General features: G+C 36.0%; 1 protein-coding gene across 3 annotated transcripts in view; it reads left to right on the forward strand.

Moving 5' to 3' along the window:
- Positions 1 to 26,851, forward strand: part of TEX10 (testis expressed 10) — a 59,911-nt gene that overhangs the window by 9,994 nt on the left and 23,066 nt on the right. For all 3 annotated transcript variants that reach the window (XM_062569732.1, XM_062569731.1, XM_062569733.1), the window contains 6 exons: positions 441 to 684; positions 3,315 to 3,427; positions 6,222 to 6,460; positions 10,056 to 10,191; positions 13,928 to 14,103; positions 15,965 to 16,142. In XM_062569732.1, coding sequence (XP_062425716.1) covers positions 441 to 684; positions 3,315 to 3,427; positions 6,222 to 6,460; positions 10,056 to 10,191; positions 13,928 to 14,103; positions 15,965 to 16,142 — 1,086 coding nt within the window. The remainder of the gene's footprint in view (positions 1 to 440; positions 685 to 3,314; positions 3,428 to 6,221; positions 6,461 to 10,055; positions 10,192 to 13,927; positions 14,104 to 15,964; positions 16,143 to 26,851) is intronic.

Below are 26,851 nucleotides of genomic sequence, written 5' to 3' on the forward strand. Positions count from 1 at the left end.
CCATCTCTAATAAACCGCATATGTTTGACAGTACTTTGTAGTTATTTTCATTATTTTTCTTTTCTTCATGGAACTTGAATCTTACATAAACTACTTCATAGTGTTGTGCTGAGCACAGTGAAGTCTTGCCTGTTGCTTAAAGGCAATATGATAATGCAGATTTCTCCATTTGTATAGACTTTACATTTAACAATGGGGAGAGAAGTATTGAAATCTGTTAATAAGTTATAGAAGCACACAAACTTGCAGGGAGACTTGGGAGCAGGTTTATTAAAGTTCTTAACTCCTGTTTTTCCTTATTAACATATACATATTAAAATACAAATTTCAATGTACTTAAAAAGGTGGTACTTTATTATTATTATCTGATTTTAATGATATACCCTTTTTCTTCCCCCCCTTTTTTTTCTGTTTTTCTTCTCCCTGCTTTTGTCATTTAGGTCTCTGGCAAGTGTAATGGACAGTGCAGAAAAAGGCCTGTCCTCTGCTGAAAATTTAAAAAGTTTTATTGAGATGATAATTCCATTACTGATTGAGTGCTGGATTGAAGCATTTCCTGCACAATCAGCTCCCATCCTTGGAAATCTTTTGGAATCAGAATCTCAGCAGCTTATGCAGCAAGTGCTTAGTATAATACATTTATTATGGAAGCTCACAAAGCGACATGATGAAACATACAAAATGGTAAGGGAGAAGTGATCTTTGGCATAATTGTTGGAGTTCGTTTTTGTTTTGATCAGAAATTAGTGATTTGTTGACGGATGTGATGGAAATGTTGGAAGTATTTTAATAGGAAAAAGAGAGGAAAAAGCCTAGGCTTTGAGTAAAATACAAGTTCACCAGTAGCCTCAAGGCATCCTTGGCATACTGCAACATGAAAGCTTTTGAGACTGAAAGAGATTTTGGAGAAGAGGAGCGTTCTGTGAGAATGTCTGTCTCCTAAATACTCTATAGAATATAAATTTTGAGAAAGTGTGGTATGGAGGTGTTTCTTCCTTGTTTCTATAAGTTGAAAAGTTTTACAGGTGAGGAAAAAAAAAAAAGAAAAACCCAGACACTAGAACCAAGATCTTGAAAAGGTAAGCAACAAATGTAGTATGAGATCCTGTAACTGCTTTGTTGAATCTGCATTGTTATGTTGTGGTTAGTATTTGAAGCCATAGAATTAAAGCCTCAATAAGAATTTTGAAAAGTATTCTTGAAATTTCTTGACAAATTACTTCATTCTTTTTGGCAACTCTTCCTGGTCTTCCAAAGGTTTGCAAATTGGCAAGAGTATTGTCATCTTTGCAGTTTGAGTGTTGATGGTAGTTGGAAAAATATCTTGACAGCTTTTCTTTCCTATCTGTGTATAGGACTGTAGATTTCTTTGCTGAAATTCCCTTTTGCTTGAATCATGAACAGAGGAATGCATCCAAGATGGATTTGTGTAAATAATAGCTTTTACAAGATCTACGTGTAGAATAATAATACCTGAAAAATGTTTGTATAATCAGTATGTTACACGAGAGTTATGGAGCACGTACGATCTAAGGGGTGGATTTGGCATCTCTGAACAAAGCACTTAAACTGTATTCATTTTCCTACTCACTATTTCTTCAAACCTTCTTGGAAGCAAGGAGAAAGCAGGCTGTTAGCCTTGTAGACAGCCTGGGGCAGACTGCTGTCTGCTAGCCTTTCTGGGTTTCTGCAGGGTTGTTGCCCTTAGCCATAAGGTATCTGAAAGGAGCGCTTCTGAGTCAAGATGTCATCTTTTGTGACAGGGCTTGACTACATTTTTATTGTGTGGTGAACAGGATTCATGGTATATGACCCTTGAGTACCTCTGTAAGAGATGTTGTGGCCTTTGTTGGTTGAAAAGTTGGACACTCTGTGTGTATACATATATGTGTATATATACACACATTTATAACACTCTGTACTATGTTCATATAAATTTTTTTGCCATACTGAGGGCTTGAAAATCAAAATTATTTTGAACCAGAATAACATTATTATACATCCTGTTACTGTGAGCGTTTTTTTGGCAAAGGACATGATAAAGTCATCTATAATAACTTGAAAACCCATTTCAAGTGTACCTATGACTGAAAATAACTTTAAAAACTGTTAATCTAAGTTAGTTTTAATCTAATATTGTAATAAAGATACTGACTTTGAAAAAATCAGGCGAACTTTGCAGAAATTGTCATTATGTTAAGTATACTAATTTTTATAATACTATATGCTACTTTTTAATACTATATGCTACTTAGAGAATCTGATATCAAAATGTTAAGCTGCTTTTTATTTTCTGGCAATCAATCTATTATTACTTTCCTTTGCAATGATGATCTTACAGTATGTATGGGGATATCATGGTGATTGGTCATCATTAAAAAGCCATTTTGGGTCTAGACTTAAAATTTTGACCTTTTGTCTTGAGATTTTTCCATGTGACCTTAAACCATTTTTTTTGTTTTTGATGAGGTCACATTTCATAATTTCATCTTGTCTGTTCCTTAGTTGTCTTTATAGATTATATGCATTCAAATGAGTCATTTTGGAAGTAGAAGCATTATTTTGGAAGTGGAAGCATTACTTAGTACTTGCCTAGTATGGGAATTTGAGAAAGAATTTCTTAAGATCAAAGAGGTTAATAGAGACACTTTGGAAAATGACTTTGAATATCTTTAGTGGGCACATAATATTTTAAATAGTTTAATGCCTTTTTTAATGTATGAGAATATCAAAAAAAAGTTCTTCATAATCAACTTGATAACACGGGCTTTTTTTTTTTTTTTTGAGGGACAGCTTGCTAAAGAGTGCCTATGAGTGTAAAAATCAGAATTAAAAAAAAAAAAAAGGCAAAAGAAGCCAAGAGAACCTGTTATTCTGTAAGGATGGCTTTGCTACTGGAAAATATTTTGTCAGTGGGTTTTGAGCTATAAGGATGTAAATGGTGGTAAAGGTGAAGGTGGTGTCAGGTTACAAGTTTATGTACTCTGATAAATTAATGTAAAAGCACTTTCAATTCACACCTGTAATTCATTTGCCTTAATACGTATATCCATGTTAATATGTGCTGGTCCTGGATTAAATGTTCAGTCCTGATTTACATTGTAATTGTTCTTCATTGTCTTATGGATCCTTCAGTTTGTGTATAAGACAACACCATTGCATCTGAAAAGAAATACATACAGAAGCTTGCAAACAGAAGCCAAAATTTCTGTTGTCCATTAATTTTAGTAATGGACTTTGGAAGATGATTACATTGATGTATTTTATTTAATTTACTACCATGTTTTCTGTGTATCACATGCTTTTCTTAATAGGAACTATGGCTTCGAATGAATTACCTTGTTGATTTCAAGCACCACTTCATGCGTCATTTTCCTTATTCTTTACAAGAAACAGTCAAGCACAAAAAGAAAGATTCATGCAAAGGGTAAGACTAAAAACAATGTCATGTTACAGCTTTTGATTTCACAAAATAAGTGAGATAGTATGTATGAGTCAGATGCCTTATCCAGTATCAGGCCTTTAATGTTAAAGAGAACTTTTTTTAATTGTATATTTAAAAGTCTGTGGAGAAGTTTTTATGTGATAGCAGTGTTACTGAATTAAGGAGTTTCAATTCTACTTTTAAAAACATTGTATGAGAAGTCCTCTGAATATCCTCCAGGAGAAATCAAAACACTCTCCGAGAAAAATGAAAATATTTTATTGAACAGTTGATCTGGAATACTGTTTTTAAACTTATGTTTTGCCTGTTGCTTATTGGTGATATGTGGTAGTCTGACTGTTCTCATGTTTCTGGATGCTTTCTTTAGCTTACTGCTAAATTACATCAAAACATAATTAAAGCCTGTTTCTTCACCTTCATCTGCTCTTTTATAGTTGTATTAGAGGACTGGATGAATACAGCTAGGAGGGGAGAGGAGTCATGTTGTGCCTATTCTTCATGGCCAGTACTGGGAAAGGAGAAGCCAAACTCTTGCATTCTTCTTCACTATTGAACTCCTTGGCAGGGTGGGAGCAAGAATTTTGTTCTGATACAGGCTGGTAGCACATTGTCTCCTCTCAGCTCCCAGGCAGGCGCTGATTTAGAATTTCCAGGTATGAGACAGTATTCATAAAAGGTCTCTTCTGGAGTCCTTGTCTAGCACTGCAGTTCATGTAAAACACTAGCATATATACAGTATGAATCAATGAGTGTCTGCCTTGGTTTCAAATACCTGCTACCTGGATCATTGCAAATTGAGCTTATAATAGTGGAAGCTCTTTCTTCACTAAGGGGCCTCAGTGGTGCACATATATTTGTGGTTGAAATCCTGTTTGATAATTCAAGTTGCATTTTTTCCCTCCTGGAAGGGCACATAGGTTAGAGGTAAAGCGTAGTTGTTAGCTGAAATGAAAGCACTTAACTAAGTCATATCCATTAAGTTCCTAAAATAAAAAATGTCCTGCTCTTTCAGGTTTTTACCTGAGCTCCTTTCCTTGAAGCTGAAAATCTCAGAATTAATAGTTAGGCAATTCAGCCATCTTTCTTGTCTTTATAGATACCACCCTGACTATATTGTATTAATCCTTCTCCACTCTGCTCTTATATACTGCCACTCTTGTATTTTAAAATCAATATATTGTTAGACACCGAAGAAATAATGTTTGAGATTATTTTTTATTTTGAATATTACTTCTGGACTTCTGAAAACTTAGCTTGATGCTATGAATATAAGAACTACTGGAGAGGGTCCAGCATAGGGCTACAAAGATGATCAGAGAACTGGAACATCTTTCTTATGAGGAAAGGCTGCAAGAGCTGAGCCTATTTAGCCTGGGGAAGGGAAGGGGAGACTGAGAGGGGATCTTATAAATGTGTACAAGTACCTGAAGGGAGGGTGCCAAGGGGATGGGGCTGGACTCTTTCTGGTTTTGCAGGTGACAGGACAAGAGGCAATGGACACAAAGTGAAACACCGGAAGTTTCACTTGAATTTAAGGGAAGACTTCTTTACTGTGAGAGTGGAACTGGACCAGGTTGCCCAGAAAGGTTGCAGAGTCTCCTTCTCTGGAGATACTCAAAACCCACCTGGATGCTATCCTGTCTAATGTGCTGTAGATGACTCTGCTTGAGCAGGCAGGTTGGACTAGATGATCTCCAGAGGTCCCTTCCAACCTCAACCATTCTGTAAATAGTTGCTTTTTCCCCCCCACCCCCCTTTTTTTCCCCCCTTCTTACCAGTACATAATTCCATACATAAATGGATTTCTTCGTTCATGGTGCTTCCTGTTGTCATGTGACAGTATTCTTCATGGAAGAACAGATGAAGGAGAGACTGAAACGAAGCAGTCATTTCAGTAGAGTATGTAGTTGAAGCCATTTCCTGGAGTTCCTTTTCCTGGTTCAGTCACCTAGAAGTGCTGCTAGGCCAGTGTAGAAATGTCAAATATGAGTAACCAGCCAGAGAGGTGCAATTTAGAACTTCTGTTGTTGCTCCCACTCTAAACAAGAGAACTTTCCACATCTTGAGAAATAACCTGGAAGCTTGCCATAGTCAAAGATTCTTGGATGGTAACTAAACATTTTTTTTGGTAGAATGAGAAATTGTCATGGTGGTTTATGAAGAATAGTCTGCTACTATTGTAAATAGTTTGGTTAAAAATGTAAATTGAGTAGCAAAAGTATTGTCACAAATATGAGTACCAGTGCTGGAAATCTGTCACCAGATTAGACATCATCAAATAATTTTGACCAAAGAAAGAGGGGAAGTAGAGGTTCAGAATATTGAATCAGTTTTAGAATGCAATGCTTTGTTTTGGAAACTGCAAAAAATGTTCTGTTTACTGAATGAAATTCTAATTTCTTAATTTGAAATGATACACATAACTTTAAAAATTGTTTTAATAGCTAAATGACCTAAAAGCAAACCAAACGATATGGTAGCATTCCTAAAATGATTTTAGCATTTTATGTGCAAAGCCCTGAAAATCAGTCCATATTTTAATCTCTTAACTCCTAGTTAAGCTTTAATCACAACACTTGACAATGTATAAAAGTTTACTGATGATTTTACAGAGCTCTGATTTCCTGATTTTCAATAATTAAACCATATTCTTTTCCCTTCATTGTGCCAAAAACCTTAAAATAAATTAAAAATCCTGTATAGTATGATTTCTACCAAAATAGCAAGATATTTGACGTACAAAGTTGTTTTAAAATTTTCTCTTTATTTTCCGTAGCAACAAGTATTGTATGACATCCTCAAACAATGTAGATCATCTTTTACTGAACTTAACCTTGTGTGACATAATGGTTTCACTGGCAAGTGCTTCAACACTGCAGATGGATTCTGGTTGGCTAGATATGATAAGGAAATTTGTGACAGATACTCTTCAGGATGGCAGCAGATTGAATAGCAAGCAGGTGAACAGATTGCTTGGTGTTACTTGGAGATTAATGCAAATACAGCAAAACAAAGGTAAGATGTAAACAGTTTCTAAAAAAATTAAATATTCGCACTGACAAAGTGCTTAAGTTATTCTGATGTTTTCATGTCGATTTATCTTACATCCTCAATTACTTCATAAATGTATTTTGTCTGTAGAGGTAAATTGAATTTCATGGTTATATCCTTGTACTTGGCATTGAAAATTGCTTGATTTTTAAAGGATTGGTGTTAGATTCGTACTGTTGATATGCAAAGTATTAGTATATTTCTGCACCTGTTTTTACTTTTTTAGAAGCTTTTATGTATGAGAAGGCAAAGTTTTCTTTTCTCGGGGTAAAAAAGTCATGTAACTTTATGTCCTACTGATTGTATTTTAACATTCCACTCCTTATTTAAAATCATTACTGCAGCTTGTGTAATGCGTTGCTTTAGTAATGTTTGACCATTCTAGTTCTGTGATGGCATGAAATGCCAAGGTAGTGCTGATGAAAGCTGCTGGAGAATATTTTCCAAGATGTTTGATTTAAGTTCTTTTCCAAGGGAAAACGTATTTCCAGTTGTGACATGTAGGACCAGTACAGGTTGGTTTTGGTTTTGTGTGACTTTTCACGTACTGCTTGATTGTATTGCAGATAAAACCTTGTTTGATATGTCTTTTCAGTTAATTGATATAGGTTGTCTTAAAGAAAAGAATTTTCCAGGAAGTCTAAAGGTGGCAGAGGTCTGCTGTGTTTTGCTGGTGTAGTAGAAGTGAAATCCACAGCTGAGTAGCCAAGTACAATTTATAGAAAATACTTTGCCCTTAGCAGCAGATTTCATTGTATTGCAAGATGAAAAGATGTCAAATGATCCCTCAAATATATTTTGGCGGTTAGCGCATCTCCTTCCAAGTTCCTTTTAATTAGGAATCCATCCGTTCCTATCTCCTTCACAACAAAGATAATAACTAATCATTCTTACCTATATTCTAAAATTAGCTTCCTGTTGAAGGCAAGTAATAGCTAATTCTTGGACTCTGGACTCTCCCTCATCAACTAATCTAAAGCAGAAGAGTATCTGTTCAGAAAGGTACTCTCCTGACAATTGTTAGGCTGTTAAATTGGACATTTCATACTTTTCCTGATAATGAAACATTGGTTTTGTTTAGTCTACCAGACTTTGCTAGATACAGGACAATATCTAGTATTTTCTAAGCAAAGTGGCCGTTTTAGTGCAATAACTTTCCTCAGGAATACAGAAGTAAACTAAATGAGCTAAAAAAGATTCAGTGAACTTCCAAAAGGTCAATATGTGTGGATCTGTCTGCTGATCCTGCAAAAATTTAGGAATTTCACTGAAAATAGGAAACCCTTTTGTTTACCTTGGGAGTCTGCATCTTTGTGTGAACAATCTATCTCATCAACATCATCCTCACATAGCATTAAAAGCCTGAGAGGAAGTTGGCACAAGCTTTGTTTCCTAGATGTAGAAGAAATGTAAAGAAAGCTTTTCTCCTTTGTCAGGCTTGGTGCTCTAGAAATTCTGAACCGTGTTGTGCAAGATGATACTGCAAAAATTGATACTTACTCAAGATACAACTGTATGTTAAAATGTATTTTAAATTGAGATTAAGGACCTTAAAGGGAAAGTTGTTGTTTTTTTTCTTTTATATGCTCTTCTGAAGGAAAAAAAAACAGCCACTAAAATATTTTTTTTATGATAGAATGGAAATCAAATTAGAGAATTAAATAAAACCACAGTCAACCTCCTGATCATTGTTTCATCTAAGTATGGTCATCTATTTCCAGTCCTTTTTTCAATATTGTCTATTTTGTGGGTTTTTATACTTTGGTGAAATGTACACTGTTTACTCTAACTGTGTAGCAGAATCTTTGAACTCCAACCTCTGAAGATTCCTCTCCATTGTTTAAGATCAAACTCTGGATTTGCTCTCTTTAACTAGCAAGTCTGCTTCTTTCTTGCTTCTCCCATGTGTGACTATAGCAGCAGCTTACCTGCTAGTTGTCATTTGGGTAACTTTTCTTTGAGTAACCAGAGGAGGAAAGTTGCCATGTGCTGATTAAACAGATTAAAAAGACTTTAGGACATTGGTTACATCTTGGAAGGCTGTACAAAGTGGACTTTGTAAATACTGCTTTTTAATAATGCCTTTTAAAATAACTTCTATTTTTAAATTTAAGTTCATGCAAAAAAAAAGTTAAATAGTAGGATCTACTTTACCTGATAGTACTTTATCTGATGAGTATCTGAAATTAAAATGAATAAGCTAATGTTCTTAATGCGATAAAAATGACTTGCCTTAATTAAAATCCATTTCTAATATTTACTGCATCAAGTTTGCTAGATTTCAGCTTCTAAATACCTCTGTGCTTTATACTTGAGTATGACCATTCTGGTACATATGCTTATTTATTCATTTGTATAAATACAGTCTTAAAGTGAAAATCCCTATATGGTAACTTAAATATTTTCCCTGATGATAGGACCAGCCCCTGAAATGGGTCTGTAATCACTTGTAGTATAGCGTATTGTCATTACTGATCTGCCTCTTGCAAAAAAGATCACATCTGTGTAGCTCTGTTCAGTGTGGAACTTCTTGTAATTGTGCCTGATTTCGAACATACAATTTACTAAGGCTGCTTTGTACATTGGAATGGAAAGACATAAGTTTTCTAGTTTTGGATTATGAAGACAATGGAAAGAACTGATCACTGCTATATATGCATGTTTTGACAGCAAAGAATTTCTTGGGCAAGCAATATTGAGATAATTTTGGTGGAGGCCAATGCCCTTTATGTTTTTTTTTTTTTTTTATTTCCAGTATCACAGTCTGTCTTTTGAATAAAATGTGATGTTTAGACTGTTTGCTTCTCCTTTTACTATAAGTTAGGAACTTGCTGGCAAATTGTAGCCAGCCTTAACAGGAGGATAGAACTGTCAAACGTGTTCCATAGTTAAGTCTCATGATAACACAGAATTGGCTAGAGCTTCAGAGAAGAAAAGGCTGCAGTGCAAGATTAGCAGGTTTTTGTATTGGCTTGCCACTGGCCTTTCAGTGTGTGATTCTATTTGGTTAGTCTGCAAACATGATTTGGAGTAACCTGGTAATTCAGAGATGTGGAAAGTGGTTAAGGCTGGTGTGTAAGTGGGGAACAAGATGAATATAGAAAGAACTGAAGGCATTGTGACCATGAGGTTAGGGGGAGTATAGGTAAAGACTAAAGAAAAAGATTAATGTGAGGTTATGAGGGTGAATATAGTTACTGCTTTAGGGAGAAAGCAAATAGAACACTCCAGTTACTTTCCACTTACGAAAAATAAGACTTCATTAGTTTTCGGCTACCTTGCAAACCTACGTGCTACCTTGTTTTTAGAAAGCTTAGACATTGTCTCTTTGTGTGGTTCTTTCATAAGCTGCACAACAATGTGTTGTCTTAATGATTTAAAACTTTATCCAGTAGTTACATCAAGATGTTTTTGTACTTCTCTGTGGAGATAATTCTAGATGATCACAGATATAGATCATATATTTGTATGTGTGTGTGCGTGCATGTGTGCATATGTATATAATCAGAAGATAAGCACTTCTTAAATTTTGGATCTTTTGTGTGTGTTTTCTCTCTAGTGGCAACAGAACCCTTGATAAAAGCAGTATATACACTATACCAGCAAAGGCATCTTGTCTTTCCTGTTCGTACATTGCTTTTGAAATTTTTTAGCAGAGTTTACCAAAAAGAAGATTTGAGGACTCAGAGAATCAGGTAAAAACCTGTGTGTTTTATTTTTTCATTTCAACATTACATATTTATTTCCCAAGTTTAGAAAACTGAATTTCTGCATAGATGTTCTAAAACTTCATTGTGGAAACTGGTGTGTCAGTCATGTCATTTAAATGTGAAGGTTCTGAAATTTAGGTTTTCTGTGAGGTATTTGACATTGTGAGATTATGCTTAGGTGTCTTTTTTTCTTACATAAGCACTAGCTAGCTAAATATTAATGACTTAGAGATCTAAATTGAAGTATACTGCTGCAAGCTTGTTGTTACAATTGTGTGATTGTCCTTCCTAGCTGTCTCAGCATTGTACAGCTATAGCTGTAAATTCCTCCAACCTGAAATTATGGACTTGTAAGTTAGAATCTTTGGTGGTTCTATTAGTATACAGCTAGCCTTTCATGTTTAATTTCTTAATTAAAAAAAAAAAAAAAAAAAAAAAAAAGGTATTTTACTTCTACACTGGAACAGGTTGCCCAGAGAGGTTGTGGAGTCTCCTTTTCTGGAAATAGATATTCAAAGCCTACCTGGATGCAACCCTGTCTAACGTGCTCTAGGTGGCCCTGCTGAGCAGGGAGGTTGGGCTAGATGATCTTCAGATCCCTTCCAACCTTACTGATTATATGATTCTGTGATTATTTGGATATGTGACTCTAAAGAGACTAGGTTTAAGGAGATATGTTTTAGTCCTTTTGGGTTCCCAGTTTCACGCATGTATTAGATGCTCATCTTGCTTTAGGTAGAGAATGATCTTCTCTTATGTTGCTGTGCTATCTATAGTTTTTTCATCATAAGATCTGTCAAAACTGTTTCCAAGTCTTAAATTTTCCAGAAGATGCTTTTCAGCCAAGTCATCTGGTTCCAGCTATGTAAAATCCTTAAATACAGATCAGTCTTATCAACCCTGCCTCCATTCAGAACTGAGAAAGTGTGTCTTCAGATATGGAAACAAAACATGTTAGTGCTGGAAAGAAAACTGAGTTGAATGCTGTCAAATCAGCTCAGAAGAGGAGGGTTGGGTAAATTTTATTGCAAGAGGCTTGAGAGATCTGGCATGAAAAATGCAAATACTAAGAATTTGATTGTTACCACTAAAGTCAGATAATATAATCTGGATTTAGATTAAAAAATGGCCTATCTATTGAGAATGGTAATGTGTACAGTGAGATACAATGGAAGTCTGACTATTGTCCTCTCTGAGGAGACAATAGATGTAAATACAAGGTAAATGTAGACTGTGTTGAATTTGGTATGGTGCTACCTGAGAAATTTATTACCTCAAATGACAAATGCATAAAAACGGTGCTAAAGAAAGCAGCATCCTGAGATCCTGAGGATTTTAAGACTTTCCTCCCAGTCTATTGCTGAGCTTTTTTTTCTCTGTGAACTTTAGCCAGTCCATTGGAAATAGTTGTCATAGTTGTCCTTCTCTATTCTTTTTCTGTCTGTATGTTGCCTCTGTGGTAGGGCTGTGGGGAAAAATAAAAGGGAACTTAATTTTTAAAGGTAACAAACTGTAGTACTAGTAGCTATGTGAAAGTAGTACTATCTTTGAATAAGGCCATTTGATACCTCGTTCATATTACCTTATTTGTAGTTACTTATGCCCAGGAAATCACAAACTGTAAAGGCTGCAGGAAGAACCTGAACATAGGATTCATCCCACTTGTGTTTAAATTGGCTAAGGCACATCAGAGGTATGGTTGCCTGATGCTTTGGGTAAAGCCAATACAAAAGGATAGGCATTCCAGGAAGACAAATAAGATCTTAAAAGGGCTGTTGCCACAACCGTTTAAAGTATAAGTGGACAAATTGACTATTTCTAACTTAAGCTGGGAGCTAGAAGAAGGTTTCTCACAATCAAACAGCAGGGGCTGGAATAGCTTTCTGGAAGAACAGAGGAGGAAGATTTGGAGCAGAATTGATATGGATGGGGCACTAAAGTTTTATATGTGTGTTCCTAAGATGTGGATCTTAGGCCTTAAGGATTCTTAGACTTCAGGTGGCTTTTTACTCACTTAAACCAAAAATGTAAACCTTGCATGTGGGATTATCTTCTGTCTGCTTGAGCATTCTCAAGCTGTATGCTTGTGTATTTTAGAACCTCCAATTTTTCTTTCGTTTCTCCCCTTCCCCCCCCCCCAAAAAAAAAAAACTCTTTGTATTTAGAGAGTGGAGTTTTATATTAACTGGATGTGTTGAAATTTGTGGGCCAGATGTATATGCAGGGTGTACCTGGAAGGTGCTGAAAAAACTGACCGATGTTAAGGTAAGGCTATCACTTGTCACCAATGAAGTCATGGCTATTGGGGGAGGTACTTCATGACTGGAAAAAGACTAGTGTAAACCCAGCATAAAGAAAAGAGCATGTGGGGGACTTTAGCCTGATTAGCCGTGACTCAGCCTGTGGAGAGATCATGCAGCCCTTCCTCCTGGAATCCATTTTGAAACAAAGGACCAGACAATCAGGAATGAGTTAGCATGAGTGTAAAAGCAAATCATGCTTTACCAATGCGATTGCCTTCTATGATGAATAAGTGGCTGGGTGGACAAGTGTTGTACATAAAATGCTTAGTTAGGTACAGTTTTCTGATGCTGTGTTCCACAGAATTCTCACTTTGAAATTGAGGAATTTGGGGCTAACTACAGGCAGAAAAACGTGTTGAAAGTTGACTGGGATCAAATGATAGTAGTCGCTGACTTGCCATCTGTTTGGCATCCAGTAATGAGTAAGGACTGATGCTGAGGCTAGTATTGTGCAGTCTTTAGTCAGTGGTCTGTGTCATGAAAAATGTACACTCAGCCAATTTGTAGATAGTGCTAAGATAGAAGGAATAGATGATGCACTGATGGCTAGAGCCTCAGTTCAGAGAGACCTGTTGAGGCTTGAGGTTGGCCAAGCGAAGCTGCACAAAGTTTCTATAAATATATTCTGAAGTTTGCATCTGAGGCAGAATAAACCTGTGCATCTGTTCTTGCTAAGCAACAACAATGCTAAAAAAGGAGCTAGGGGTTGCAATAGATGCCAACCTATTTGCATCATGAATAATATCGTACCATATCTCTTGAGTGTACATTTTTGGTTTTTTTTGTTTTTTTCATAATCAGCTATAGGAGAGCCATGTTTGAAGTAATTTGCCTGAGTATCATAGAAACTCAGTGGCAAAGCTGTAAATAGAATTCAGGAATCCTTACCTTAGTTCTTGTGTTAACTATAAAACTGCACTTTGAAATTATACTTCTAAGATTAGTTTTTTGTTCTGCTTTAAGATATGTCTGAACTACAGAACAAGATGTCAGCAAAGGTAGAACTGAATTTGAAAGCCTCAGGTATAAAGAGTTGTAGTTTGATTGATAATTAAGTACTATTCAGAGTGTAGTAAAATCATTAATTTTTAATTTTGCACATAATTATTAAATATGACAGAATGGAAAAGCTAGTTTGCCAGCATACCGTCAGGTCACACAAATACTTTCTGAAAGACTTAAAATTCTGTAGTGCAAAAGTTACGGCTCAAAAAAGTGTGTATGTGGTGGGTTTTTTTCATAACCTCTATTAGTGCTCTGGTGTGCTCAGACTTTTTTGCTGAAATATTCTAAGCAAATCATAAATCACAATATTGCAATTGATTGTAATTTAATTATGCTTAACAGAAATTCTACTTAGAGTGAAGACTAGAGAGGATATGTCTTTTTTTCTCAACTAATTTTCCCTCTTTCTTTAGAAGCCGAAGTAAAGTTTTATCTCGTTGGTTGGCTGGCTTACCTCAGCAACTTGCTCTGCTTGGCATGAGAAATCCTGAGCTTTCAAATCAGCTGATTGATATCATTCATTCTGCTGCTTCGCGTTCGAACAAGGAATTATTACAAAGTTTACAAGCCACTGCTGCTCGTATATACGGTAAGATTTCTGCACTACAACACAATGAATTTTGTCTGTCACTGAACCAGAAGGTTGCAGTATGTGGAAAATACTGATGCTCCCTAGGTAAGGGTGAAAGTATATTAACAAAAAAACAAAACAAAACAAAACAAAAAAAAAAAAAAAAAAACACCCTAAAAATCACTCAGATTACATTGTGATGATTTTGTCCCTAATAAATGTTAAAAAGAACTGTGTGTGTCAGTTTCTCTTCTGAAAGACTAGTGAACTGATTAATATTTTCAGTTAAAGATATCAGATCTTTAACCTGATTGATTAGAAGTGTCATTTTTTTTGTAAAGTCCGGATCTGGTATCATTGCTTAATTTTATTTAGTCTTTTCAGTGTTTTCAATGTTCTTAATTAGTGTTGTATCTTCAGCAAGTGATGTAAACTCTAACTAAACAAGTGTAGTTAGAAAAGGAAAGGAGAGGAGTTGCTGAACAATTGTTGCAGTGTTTTGCCTGAGATATGCTATGGAATTGTTAAAGAGTGCAGAAGTCTTTATGTGCATGAAATTTCAATTTTGGCATTTGAATTCCTCTTGCTAGTATTTTCCAGTTATATTTTTTTCTTCCATTCATTTGGTGCACACTTCTCTCTTTCTGCTGCTGCTTTGACTGAAGTTGAAAGTTGGACTAAAGATGCAGGTTCAAGTTCTTCTGGATCTGGGACACACTTCACTTGCCATTAACTAATACTGTGAGAACCTAGTCTTTCATAGTGCAGATTACTGCTTGCTGTTTTGGCAAATACAAACAAACAATAATACGCCCATGTGCTATTAAACACACACTCTACCTTCTGGAAGTGATTAGTGTATTCTTCTGTTTATGTGAAATAAAATATACTGGCATCTATTAAGGTGACTGTACTGTTGTAAGGATATTTTTATTACTGTTGTGTTAATAATCTATGGATTTGTCTACTGAAAGTATACTTTTCAGAATTATACTGTTGTACAGTCTGGCAATTTTAGGGTTATTATTATTGTTATTGTGACATTTATTCTGTTTTCTTGAGCATTGTTTCTAAAACCAAATGGTTCAAATTTATTTGCAGCTTAAAAATAAACTTCTGCTCCTCATTCTTGAAGACATGAATTTGGAATTGAGACAAGGAGTTCTGAGCAGATTTAGAAATCACAAAAAATAATGACCCCCTATTTATATCTTTAAATTCAAATCTATATAAAAATAACTTTATCTCTTGACTCTGTTCTTTCTAATGTTTTGTTGAAGTGGTTTTGTAATTAGCTATCTTCTGATTTCCTGTAAGATAATCTATCTGTTGTTGGAAGGAAAATAACCTAAATGTAAGCTGTAATGCAAGCTTTTGTCTATGAAGAATTCTCTCTCTAGACCATAATTATTCTTACAGGCCTCTAAGAAGAGGAACTCTGTAGAGGCTTCCTTACCTGAATGTAAAGAAAGAAGCAGTTAACGAAAAGAATTTTTGCAGGACTTTCTCTAATATTTGCACAATGAAGGACATCTCTGGACATTATCTGGTCATTTTTGTAAATTAAAGTTCTTAAAATACTATGTAGGTGAAAAATGTTTGATGCTATTCTCTTTATATCATTATTTTACTGCAATTTTGAGTCCTTCATTTCCCACTAGGCTTCCTTACTGCTACTTTTTCCCTTGCTTTTTCTGCTCTGCTGTGTCTTTTTTTCTCTGTGGGGGAAAGTGCTACTCATAGTCCATATATACTGTGTTTCTGATTTGAAAAGGAAACTGTCTTTTCTAGAGTAGTAAATTTTCAGCACACTGGTAATATTAGAAGGATTTTTTTGTGTGTGTGCTTAGTTTTTAATTCGGTTTTTGTATTTCTGCAGATCCACTAGATGGCACCCTGGTTCTTCTTCCAGCTGAGGCTCAGCGACGGTTAGTACAGCTGGTGTACTTCTTGCCATGTCTGCCTGCAAACTTGCTTGCTTGCCTAAGTCGCTGCTGTATTATGGGAAGGATGTCTTCTGAGCTAGCTGCTACTCTTATTGGGATACTGCACATGAGGTAAAATGTTAAACTTATGCTTTAATTCAATTGTTTTTTTGAGCGATTTGTTTATGGAATTATTAAGGCAACTTTATGCTTGTTTAAAGCATGTAAGAATAGGCTTCATGGGAAAAGTTAATGCTTCTGTCAAATTCCACTCCTAGCCTTTTGCTTTCACTGTATCCTTACACTGGTGTATTTTCTCCACTTGGTGACAAAATTGTATTTGTTAACCTTTAAGGCTGTTCCAGTTTTGAGCAGCCTTCTACCTGGAATGTCATGACTGATCATCTTTGTTCTGCTTGTGATTGCGCTTTTTCCTCACAAAATGCCTTTATATGACGTTTCTTGTAGTGAAAAATAACAAACCAGTGTGTATTCCTATAGTCTGTTTTGTATAAAAACTTTCTTCCATTGCTCAATATTGTTGGAGCTGGATAAATAAGAATCAAGAATTACATTCCTTTGACTTATGCTTAAAGAAATAGTTTGTTTTTATTTTTACCTAGTGCTTTCTGTATCTTAAGCTTTTAAAGTAAAAAAACGTGACACAACGTGATGTACTGTCAAATACAGACCTGTTTGTATTAGCTTTGTAATCTGTCAATTTGATGAATAAAGTGACTAAATTATGAAGTGATTATGATAAAATTTATAATATGCTATACATCATGCATTACAATTATAAAAATAAAATTCTGTGTAGTTTTGGGAAGGTGGAACTCCAAATTCTATAGCAAAGTCATTTGTTGCATACTAGAAATTCAGGGGCAAACTGTAGCCAAATCAGAGGCTGTCATTTTAAGATCTTAAGTCAGTAATAAGCATTGTATGATGCTTATTTAATTATTAGATATCTGTGTTCTTTTTGTTTTGTTTTTGGTTTTGGTGGGGGGATGCATTTTACACTAACTGCATTCTAAAGATTATCACAAAGCTGCAGTGCTGGGGGCACTTGATCCTTTTGACAGACGACATAAGACACAGCCAAGGAGCATTCTTACCCCAAAGTAGTTTACGTCTTGGTAATGCAAAAGGAGGGATAATTTATCAGTGGTGCAGAAAATGACTTTTACATCACCTTGCAAATGTCATGAATTTAAACAAAGCTGGATTCAAAGATGTATTCTGAGTTATTTATCTGAGAAGTCAATGTGAATTAACTGCATGCAAAAAAATACCACTGATACAGTTACACTAGTGCAGCTTCCTCTGTTGATGAGCCCTAGCAGCTTTCTTTGGAGAGGATAGTTTTTGATGAAACCCTATGTGACCATGTCCACTCTAGAAAAAGGGATATTCCTCTGGACTTAACATTGTTTTTCTATAGTAAGGCAATTCCCTTGGCATTAAGAGGAATCAGTGTTAAAAATTAGAACTCCAACAATTTTCTTCAGAACTGTATCGAAGAATAATGCAAGTCCTGGTAAAGGTTGTAGTAAGATTTTTATAGACAAGAAAGTGAATATAACAACATCAAAAATACTGACTCACGTTGCCAACCTTAAAGTCCTGTAGTATAAAATTTGAAGGGCTTTTTGATAACATTTTTATTGTTTATGATCATCAGTGTTATTATGAAAACTTCATCCTAGGATACTTAAAGGATGGGCTAAGGTGATCTCAAAATTGTTGATGACTTCCTTTGATAATTGCTGAAGGGCAGTGAAGTAATGAAAGATAGAAGATCGTGCTGATGTCTTTTTAAAAAAAATACAACCCAGCAACAACATAAAAAACCTTTATGGTCCTACAGACCAGTTGGCTAAATTTATTGTTGCCAGACTGAGCTACCAAATAAGCTTTCGAAAGCATTTGAAGACGGCAGGGAGATAAGTAACAGTTAAGGAAATAGTAGTATGTTTCCTAGCTCTGAACTCTAGCTTAGTTTTACAAACTTATCACCTGTTGTTGTGTGCAGGATTTGTGAGGTAATTCTCCAACTGTACTCATCATCAGTAAAGTCTGGCTGGATTATGTCCAGCTTTGTGGATTGCTTTTAGAAAGTGATCTGGATGACCCAAGTTGAGTCGAAATGAGAGCAGACAGAGACCATTAGTCTGTAAAGTGTGGTCAGAGGAAGTGACTGACAAATTAGTATTGTTAGGCTAAATATAGTAGGGTGAGAGAGGAATGCATCTTTGTGTGCATTAAAGACTATTCAAAAGAGGGGAAAAAGCAGTTTCTGTATATGCTGTGGAAAAGACTAGAAATAGAGATCTTTGATATTAGAAACCTAGATTTGGTTTGACTGCTAGCAAAAAATTTTTTACAGCAGAGAGGTGTACTGGAATAAACTGTGTAGTAAGTGGGTATAGAATTAATTCACAGGAGTTACTTAAAATCATGCTGGGTGAAATTATATTGTGGATGACAGAGGTAAAACCTTGAAGGAAGTAGATGGACTAGATAACTTTTGTTAGTCATTTCTAGCTCTTGTGATTCTCTGAATTAAATGTAAAGTTTTTGAAATGAAAAAAGTAGTCCATGAAATGTACATGATTTCACAGTTCTGGATCACAATTTGGTTTATGGGACATTTTCTGTAGTTGTAGATGATACTAGTTTTCCTATGTAAACTTATATAAATTAGTACATTCAGAGAACAGTGCATTCAGAGACATCACTTACGAGTAAAAAAAATGATATAGTCAGTAGATGGCAATGTTTTTCTTTATATTTGTATGCTCTTTTGTGAGGAGGATTTTAATATTCTTTTCTCGCAAGCCACTTGCTTCTCTGTTGTGCTTTTAAATAGATTGCATTCGGTAGCATCTGAAACTTGCTGGTGTGCTTGGTAATTGTTTTCAGTTTCTGTGAAAGCTTTTATTTTCACGTTATTCTTGACTGGCAAACCATGTACCTTTTTCCGTGCATCTGAGGATGGACATACATACCCATGTAGGTTTGCCTGGGAGAAGCTCCATAAAGGTAGAATTGATGAAAGTGCACGTGGGTGGTAAGACTGTTGCTATTATTCCAAAATCATTATAAACTCAAGAAATTCAATAGATATATATATTTTTTTTTTTGGTTTAAACTATAGAAGTAGATGGTAGATGTATCCAGATGACTTAAACCACAGCCTTGTGATAATTTAATACTTACTGCCTGACATAATTATTGCATGTCAGTGTTTATAATCTTCGGCTACTTAGAAATGAATTTTGAAGGCATGTTTTAATTTCCATTTTTTATTTTTGCAATGATGAAATAGAAAGGCAGGTGATCTGCAGGAGCCAAGCAAGTGAGCCAAGTGAACTCCTTTATTTGCTTCATTTGCACTCCTTCCTGTCAATATACTGCTGATGCCCAGTGTATATTTGCATATATGTAAATGAGGAGACTTCTGGGCATGGGAATGTGATCATCTAAACTGTTAAATTATTAGAACAGTTCATGTCATACTTCTGGCCTACACCTGCTAAGTAAGGTTCTACCAGTTAGCACAGGCCAAGGACTGCTATGAAAAGAAAGCTTAAGTGCAGCCATCCTGCTTTGGAGTTTAGCTGTATGAACATGGTCAGATGATGCTAATTGATCTGTGCCAGATAACAGACCATGCTGCTGTTCACTTCACTAGGATTGATCAGCTAATGAGTTTCAGAGGGTGAGAGAGAGAGAAGGTGTGGTCTTGGCTTGATTTGCCTGAAGTTCTCCAGCTCCTCTCTTATGTCTACCCTGTGGGACCTGAGATATAAGCAACTTTATTAAATCCAGTCAGGTAGAGTTTTGAGAGATGGAACTGTGCTAGGGTTCTTGGAGCAGAGATCCTTCTCCCCACCCAATAAGGAAAAGCAATGGAACACAAGCGCAGTCTGTGGCTGCAGATTGAGAGAAATGAGAGATCATAACTTCTTGGAAAGAGATAGTCCTGAGTTGACTTCTGATTAAAGAGAAGCCTAAATTTACAGAGACAAATGAAAGGGTGTTTGAAGTATATTAGAAAGTGTTTCTACTGAATCTACAAGGTTTAAGTTCTTCAGTTGACATATTGAGACAAACCAGTTGTCTTTATGCACCATGCCACGTTTCTAATAGAATTAATGTGATGATTGATTTTGTTTATTTGTTTCTTGATTTATAAATTAATGGAATAGCTTATAAATGCTCAAATAGCCATTTCTATATTAAAAATGGATGGTTAAAATTTGTTGGGCAGGGAATATGTGATGTTTTACATAGGTGGACCTTTGGTTTGTGGCTTCATACTTAACTTCACCCTGACAGTGAAACTGAAGTCTTGAGGATATGGGTTAAGATATAGAAAAATACTCTCCTGGAAATGAAGGAGTATGTTAACCATGAATAATATAATGGAGATCAAAGTCATAAACTTTAGCAACTACTATAGGCAGAGTTGGAAACATTTTCAGTGTAATTCCTCTGTGCCTGCTTCTCACATTTGTAAAGTAGGCTATCTCAGAATGGTTTTTAAAGGACTAGAGAAGTGTACATGTACTTTCTGGAGGACTGTCTTCTAGGTAAATTTTTTGGGGGTTATCATTAAAGTTTGAAACTTACTAAATTTTACCAACTCATTTTTTGTGTATAATAGCTTCTTTTCTCATTTGTCTGAAAGGTAGGCTAGGTGTTTACGTGACAATTGCAGAGGAGCACCATTTGTCACCATTTGTTAGACTTAATGCTTCGTTTCCTGATTCTTAGGGACTTTGTGGTGATTATGGTCTTGCAAAAAATTTTCTCTGCTCTTTCATTGTTTTGTTTAAGGTGAGATGCTTGAGCTGAGTGCTTCCAAGTGCTTACTATGAAGTGTGCTATTGTATGAAGTATGGTTTAAGAAATGCAGGTTATGACATAGTGATTATTTGTATAAACTAAGGTACTACATTTCTAACCTTAAGGGAAAAGCTCCATGTGTTGTCTTACCATGTCTTGAGGTACAATTTATGAAAAGCTATTCAGCTTAAATATGTTTAAAAAATTAAAATTAGAAATAATATGCATTATTTATGCATGTTAATAAATCATATTTATCTATTGGAACTGAGTGTCTGGAAATTATTTCACTTTAACAGAAAATAAGATGAATTATATTTTACTGCTCAGATAAAGACAACAGGAATTAATTTATGAGACAATTTGAGACACTTACGACGCTTCTCTTTTGAAGTGGAGTGCTCATGAGATCTCCAGTGAGTTCAGATAGCCATTTCTTATTCTTGTTGGGTGCTCTTCTGGGCTGTCACAAAGAGTTGGTGTTTCTGTTGCTGTAGAGAAGGAGAGGGATTAGGGTCATATAATTAAAGGCTTTCTGAGTGTTTTCTCTGAGTGAAACAAATTGTGTGGCAGTTTCTAGCCTTCGTAGGTTTGAGATAACTTATATTTTGCTTGTCTATTTACAATGATTACTCTTTTCTTAAAGAGATGGTGCTCTTTAAAAATATTTTGTTGCTTTTCAGACACCAATGAGCTCAGTTGACATACTGCACAGTAACTGGGTATGCTTGTTGGTTCCAGCTATTTTTTGGAATCTGGTGTTTAGAATGAGTGGAGATTGAGATCTTAGCACCTTCTTGGTTTAGGAAGTGATCTTTTTTGTCTGCAAATATGTAAGAACACAGCCAGATAGGTATTAGGGCCCTAGTAGAAGTGGCAGGTCAAGTCAATACACATTGGAAAGTAAGTTGAAAGCATGAAAGTTGAAAGGCATGTATATAAATAATTGTATGCGTGCACACACACACACACACACACAAACTCTTCTTATCAATCAATTCATAATTACCATATCTACATATATTTGTGTATAAGATTAGCAAAGTCTATGTTCACTGTGAAGTGAAAAAGGTAATAAAAATGCTTAAGGTATTGTTCAGTATAAACATAGAAGGAAGATGCGCTTTTAAATTCCTGGCATTTCCCTGACACAGTTCTTGAGAATCAGGTCCTGAGATGTGTTAAAGTGCATTCTTTCATCCAGATCTGTTTGTGGCATTCTTTTTCCTTGCTCATTGTTATGTAAAGGGCTAAGATTTAAGAGAGAATACTAAGCTTATATTTAAGGACACAGCATTCTGAATTTGTCCCCAGATTCTTGTTTGTACTTTGATATCCCTAAACAAGGGAAAAAGAATTCCACTTCTGCACTTACAACTGCACTTTCCAATAAATGCCACTTGCTCATTAGCAAATATTTTTGTTCGTTATACTCTCATTTACCGTATGTAAGCAATCTTTTCCTTCAAACAACATTTGCAAACATAGAACAAGTGAGTAGCTGAGAGGCTTGATTTTGATGATGCATAGTTCAAATTACTATTCTCTTAAAATATGGATCATGGTTTTTCTCCAAATCCCTGTTAATTCCTTGCAGATGTTTGTTGTCTTCAAATGGAAACAGCTAGTCCTTCAAAAGAGTTATTAAAAGTTAAAACCAAAACCTGACACTAACAAACTTGACCATTGCCTACATTTGGTAACCTTTTAGAGGAAAAGGAAGAGAAATACTCTTCACTTCCTCTCTGAGTTTATGTTCAGAACACATGCTATCTGGAAGTTGGTGTGAATGAGGAGGAGATGAGTTGGAGCAGTATTCAAAAATACTTTGAAATTGTAAATAATGTAGTATCTGTGACACAGTTTTGGTTTCCTGTCTCCTCCAAAACTGGTTTGAAAATAGGGAGTGCTTTTCCTCATTAGCAATGTAATATGAAACATTTTGTTAAACTGATGCAAGAACCTGAGTTGTATTTCATTGCAGTTGAAAGCAGTTGCATTTCAATTTGATTTTAGGTAGTTTTATTTAAAGCTAGAAATAAATGATGCCAAAGCCGAGATAAAACACTAGAGTCCTGTACTACCAGTATTTAAAAGAACATATTTTTATGAAAGGTAAGTACTGGCCTACATTGTGGAAAATCTTTTATATTTTTCTGCCAAAAAGAAAGGTACAGCAATCCTAGTATGGTACTTTCCTGCAGTTTTGAGTCTGCTCTTTTGTGGGCTGAAACTACTTCCAGTGTGAATCATTATTTACTCAGATACAGTTGATCATATTTTGAAAATACTGAGCTGCATTTTGGCATGGTGTTGTGTTCTGCTGATGTCCTTTGTAAAGTAGTTGCTAAACTCCCCAGATTAGCAAATTCCGTAATTACTCTTTTATGCTATATTCTACAGGTGTTTTTACAAGTAAGCACCATTTTAAACAGTTATCAGATAGTGCTAATACTATTTACATAGTAGGTGACTATGTAAGACATGAGGTGTTCATAACATCTGCTGGAAAGCAGCTCTGTAGAGAAGAACCTGTGAGTCCTGCTGGACAACAAGTTGGCTGTGAGCCAGCAATGTGCCCTTGTGGCAGCCAAGAAGGCCAATAGTATCCTGGGGTGGTACATTAGGAAGAATGTTGCCAGCAGGCCAAGGGTGGTGATCCTCACCTGCCATTCAGCCCTGATGAGACCACATCTGCCCATTCTGGGCTCCCCAGTACAAGAGATATGGAGCTACTAGAGTGAGGCCAGCAAAGAGCTACTAAGATGAAGGGACTGGAGCTCATATGAGATTTTCCTCATATGAGAAAAGTTTGAGAGCTGCGACTCTTGAGCCTGGGGAAGAAAAGCCTTGCAGGGGAAGGGAAATCTTAGCAATCTTAGCAAATGTTAGTATTACTATCTGAAGGGAAGGTGTGAATGAAATGGGGCCAGACTCTTTCCTATGGTCCCTGTAACAGGATGAGAGGCAGTGGGCACAAACTGAAACATAGGAAGGTCTTTCTGACCACGAGGAAAAGCTTCTTTATTGTGAGGGTGACTGAGCACTGTGATGGGATGCTAAGGGATGTTGTGGAGCCTCCATCCTTGGAGGTATTCAGAAGCTGTCTGGATAGGGTCCTGTGCAACATGCTGTAGGTGACTCTGAGCAGGGAAGGTTGGACAAGGTGATTTCCAGAGGCCCCTTCCAACCTCAAGAATTCTGTGATTCTCTGATAACAATTCTGTGAGGAAATTAGTTAGAAAAGAAGAAATCTGTATGATGTTGTCCTGGAATTATTTTGTTCAGTAGAGCAGTGGGGAGACAGACAAACAGCTGCAGTAGTATACTGCAGAGTTGGAATGGAGTCCTCTCAGCTTTGAAGAAGTAGGGTCCAGTAATTCTCTGGAAGCTTGCTGCTTCTGATAGGTGTTAATCAGTAGCTAAGTAGTATTGTGTTGATAGATAAACTTTCTAGGCTGACATAAAACTCACTGTATTAAGAAGTTAGAGATGACATAGATTATAAAAACAAGAAAACCACAAGAATGATGAAACTTGTCTTTACTCATCTGCAGAAATAGATAAAGACCTTTTTCTCAATGCAGTGCCTGGTTGATTCACAAGTGATAAGTAGTGTTGTGGTACATATCTGTGGTTCTGGGTTCTGTAGAAAAACACAGCCATGCATGGAAAGTGTGCCATCTCTTTGGTCTGCATGATTGCAGGCATGCTGCCTGCATGATTCCCTAGATTTCTCCAGTAGCAGAATGATATTCTTAGTTTTATTCTCTGTTGCTTCCCAAACTGCTCTGATCATGGAGCTGATGGTTTTCCTGGCTTTGCCTGTCATAACCCCACAGTCTTGTCCTAGGTAGCAGTAGTAGTAATCAGCTGAGAGCCTGTCTCTTTTTATATGTGAAGTGAAGATTGTTCTTTGCCGTGTGTGTGTGTTTGATATCTTTTGGCAGTTAGCAAGTCTCCTGATTCTTGTGCAGCTGTTTGTCAGTTGCTCTTGATTTTTTCCTATGCTGAATAACTTGAATGTTGTTAGCAAACTTTGACAGCCCTCTTTCTGCTTTGTTTTTGAATAGGTTAAATAGAACAGGTGCAACAACAACAAACAGAACAAGTCTCTTCAACATCTAGTGATAACTATCTTCCATTATATGAATCGATCCACTAGTCCTGCTCAGTTTCTTACCTTTAAGCTAACTATCTCTTCATGCAAGGACCTTCTTTCTTACACTGTGGCTTCTTTTTCTTAGCAACTTTTTTCCTAAATTCACTGGGTCTTCTGTATTCATATGGATGTGTTTCCTTTAAGAATGTTTCTAAGACATACCTAAGGCAAAGTTCCTTTTTCAGAAACCATATGGTCCCCAAGCACATTACACACATTCATGACAGCTAATTTTATCTGTCATTTGGTGTGTATTAATTTGTCTAGTGCAGACATGAAACTTACATACCTCACTTACATGAAACTTTTGAAAAATAAAGATGTTTGGCAGCATATTTGCTACTCTGCCCTTGGTAGGTACTAGGGAAAGTTCTCAGATAGAAGATTAATTGCTGCTGCTAGCAGTTCAGTTAGTGTTTGCTTTTCCTTGGATAGTAAATGCCATCTTCTCCTGGTAATTACCTTCTGTTTTATTTGGTTCCATAATGTGTTGTGTATCTTCTTTAAGTTACAACTGGTCTTCTGAGATGAGAATCTGTCCAGTTTCTTCTACAGTGAACAGGGAAGGGTAGCATTCATTTACCAGTGTTGTAGCACTCTTAATATTCTTCCTTACAAACGCTGTAGGAGGCTCTTTGCTACTGATGTTCTGGGAGTAGGATGTTGTATTAGCTTTGTTCCTTTAATTAGCTGCTGTTCAAACAAACTTTTTTTTTTCTGCCTTCTGGATTTAATTTTTTTTTTAATTTAATCTGCCATAGATTTTCAGCCTTAATGTTTTTCATCTTTGGGATGCAGCTTATGACAGAAACTGAAGCATGCTTTGTAGCCATGACAGCTTCATTTTATATGCTCTCAAACTTTTCCTAATATGTAGTATGCACTGGCAGTGCACTTCGAATATGGTAGCTTCTAGTAGTCTCTATGACACCAATGCTTGAAACTTTTCAGTTGCTTCTATTTAACAAGCTTTTCCTCACTTTTACATACTTCCCCTCATTATGGCTTAGTACAGGTGTAATATTTTTTTTGTCTTTTTTTGCTCCTCTAGATAATTTGAAGCTAGGTACTTACTGTTCATTGTCACAGAATTTTCACCGTGAAATTTTAAACTGGGTTATATGTTACTCTATCTCAAATCAAGGATTACCTTTTCTCTTTTGGGCTTGCTAACCAGCTGCTCCATGAAACAGTCATTGATAGAATCTAAAAATTTCATTTCTGGTGTGACATCTCTGCAGCCTGATTGGAAGGAAGGACAGAATTGCCATAACGATCATCAGAAATGTCTTGAAATCTGGCTAGCTATGTAGCTATCGTGTTTCACCCTGTGCTTATTACTAGATATTCCAAAAAAAGCTGGAATTGTGGGTTTGCATTTTGATTACTGGAATCTTTTCTATACTTGGACCTGTTAGGCTTTTAAAGTTTCACAGAGAGACATGCCTCATTCCTAGAACTTGTCAGACGCTTTGTCAGAAGACAAAGAACGCTATAGGTTAGGGAGCATTACCTTTAGAAGCTCCTTGCATCTTTAAGATACAGTCTGCCTTGAGCTTAGGCAGATATGGGACCTGAAGGTTGTTGCCTAGAACTTTACTCATTCAGCATAACTTTTTATCCTGCACACTTTTCCTTGTCTGGGTTACATTAATGGTATTTCCCTGTGTCTGCCTGTGTCTGTTTCTGAAGTTCAGATTGGTTTATAGCTTTCACCTTGTAGTCTGGTGTGTTTTCATGTAGATGATGGCCTAATTACAGAAAATGCCTGTTGTTATCGAAAAGTGTTTTGACATAGTACTGGCCATGCTCACAAAAAACTTGG

The sequence above is a fragment of the Rhea pennata genome, chromosome 2 (genome assembly GCF_028389875.1).
Source record: "Rhea pennata isolate bPtePen1 chromosome 2, bPtePen1.pri, whole genome shotgun sequence".
In the NCBI taxonomy this organism is placed as follows: domain Eukaryota; kingdom Metazoa; phylum Chordata; class Aves; order Rheiformes; family Rheidae; genus Rhea; species Rhea pennata.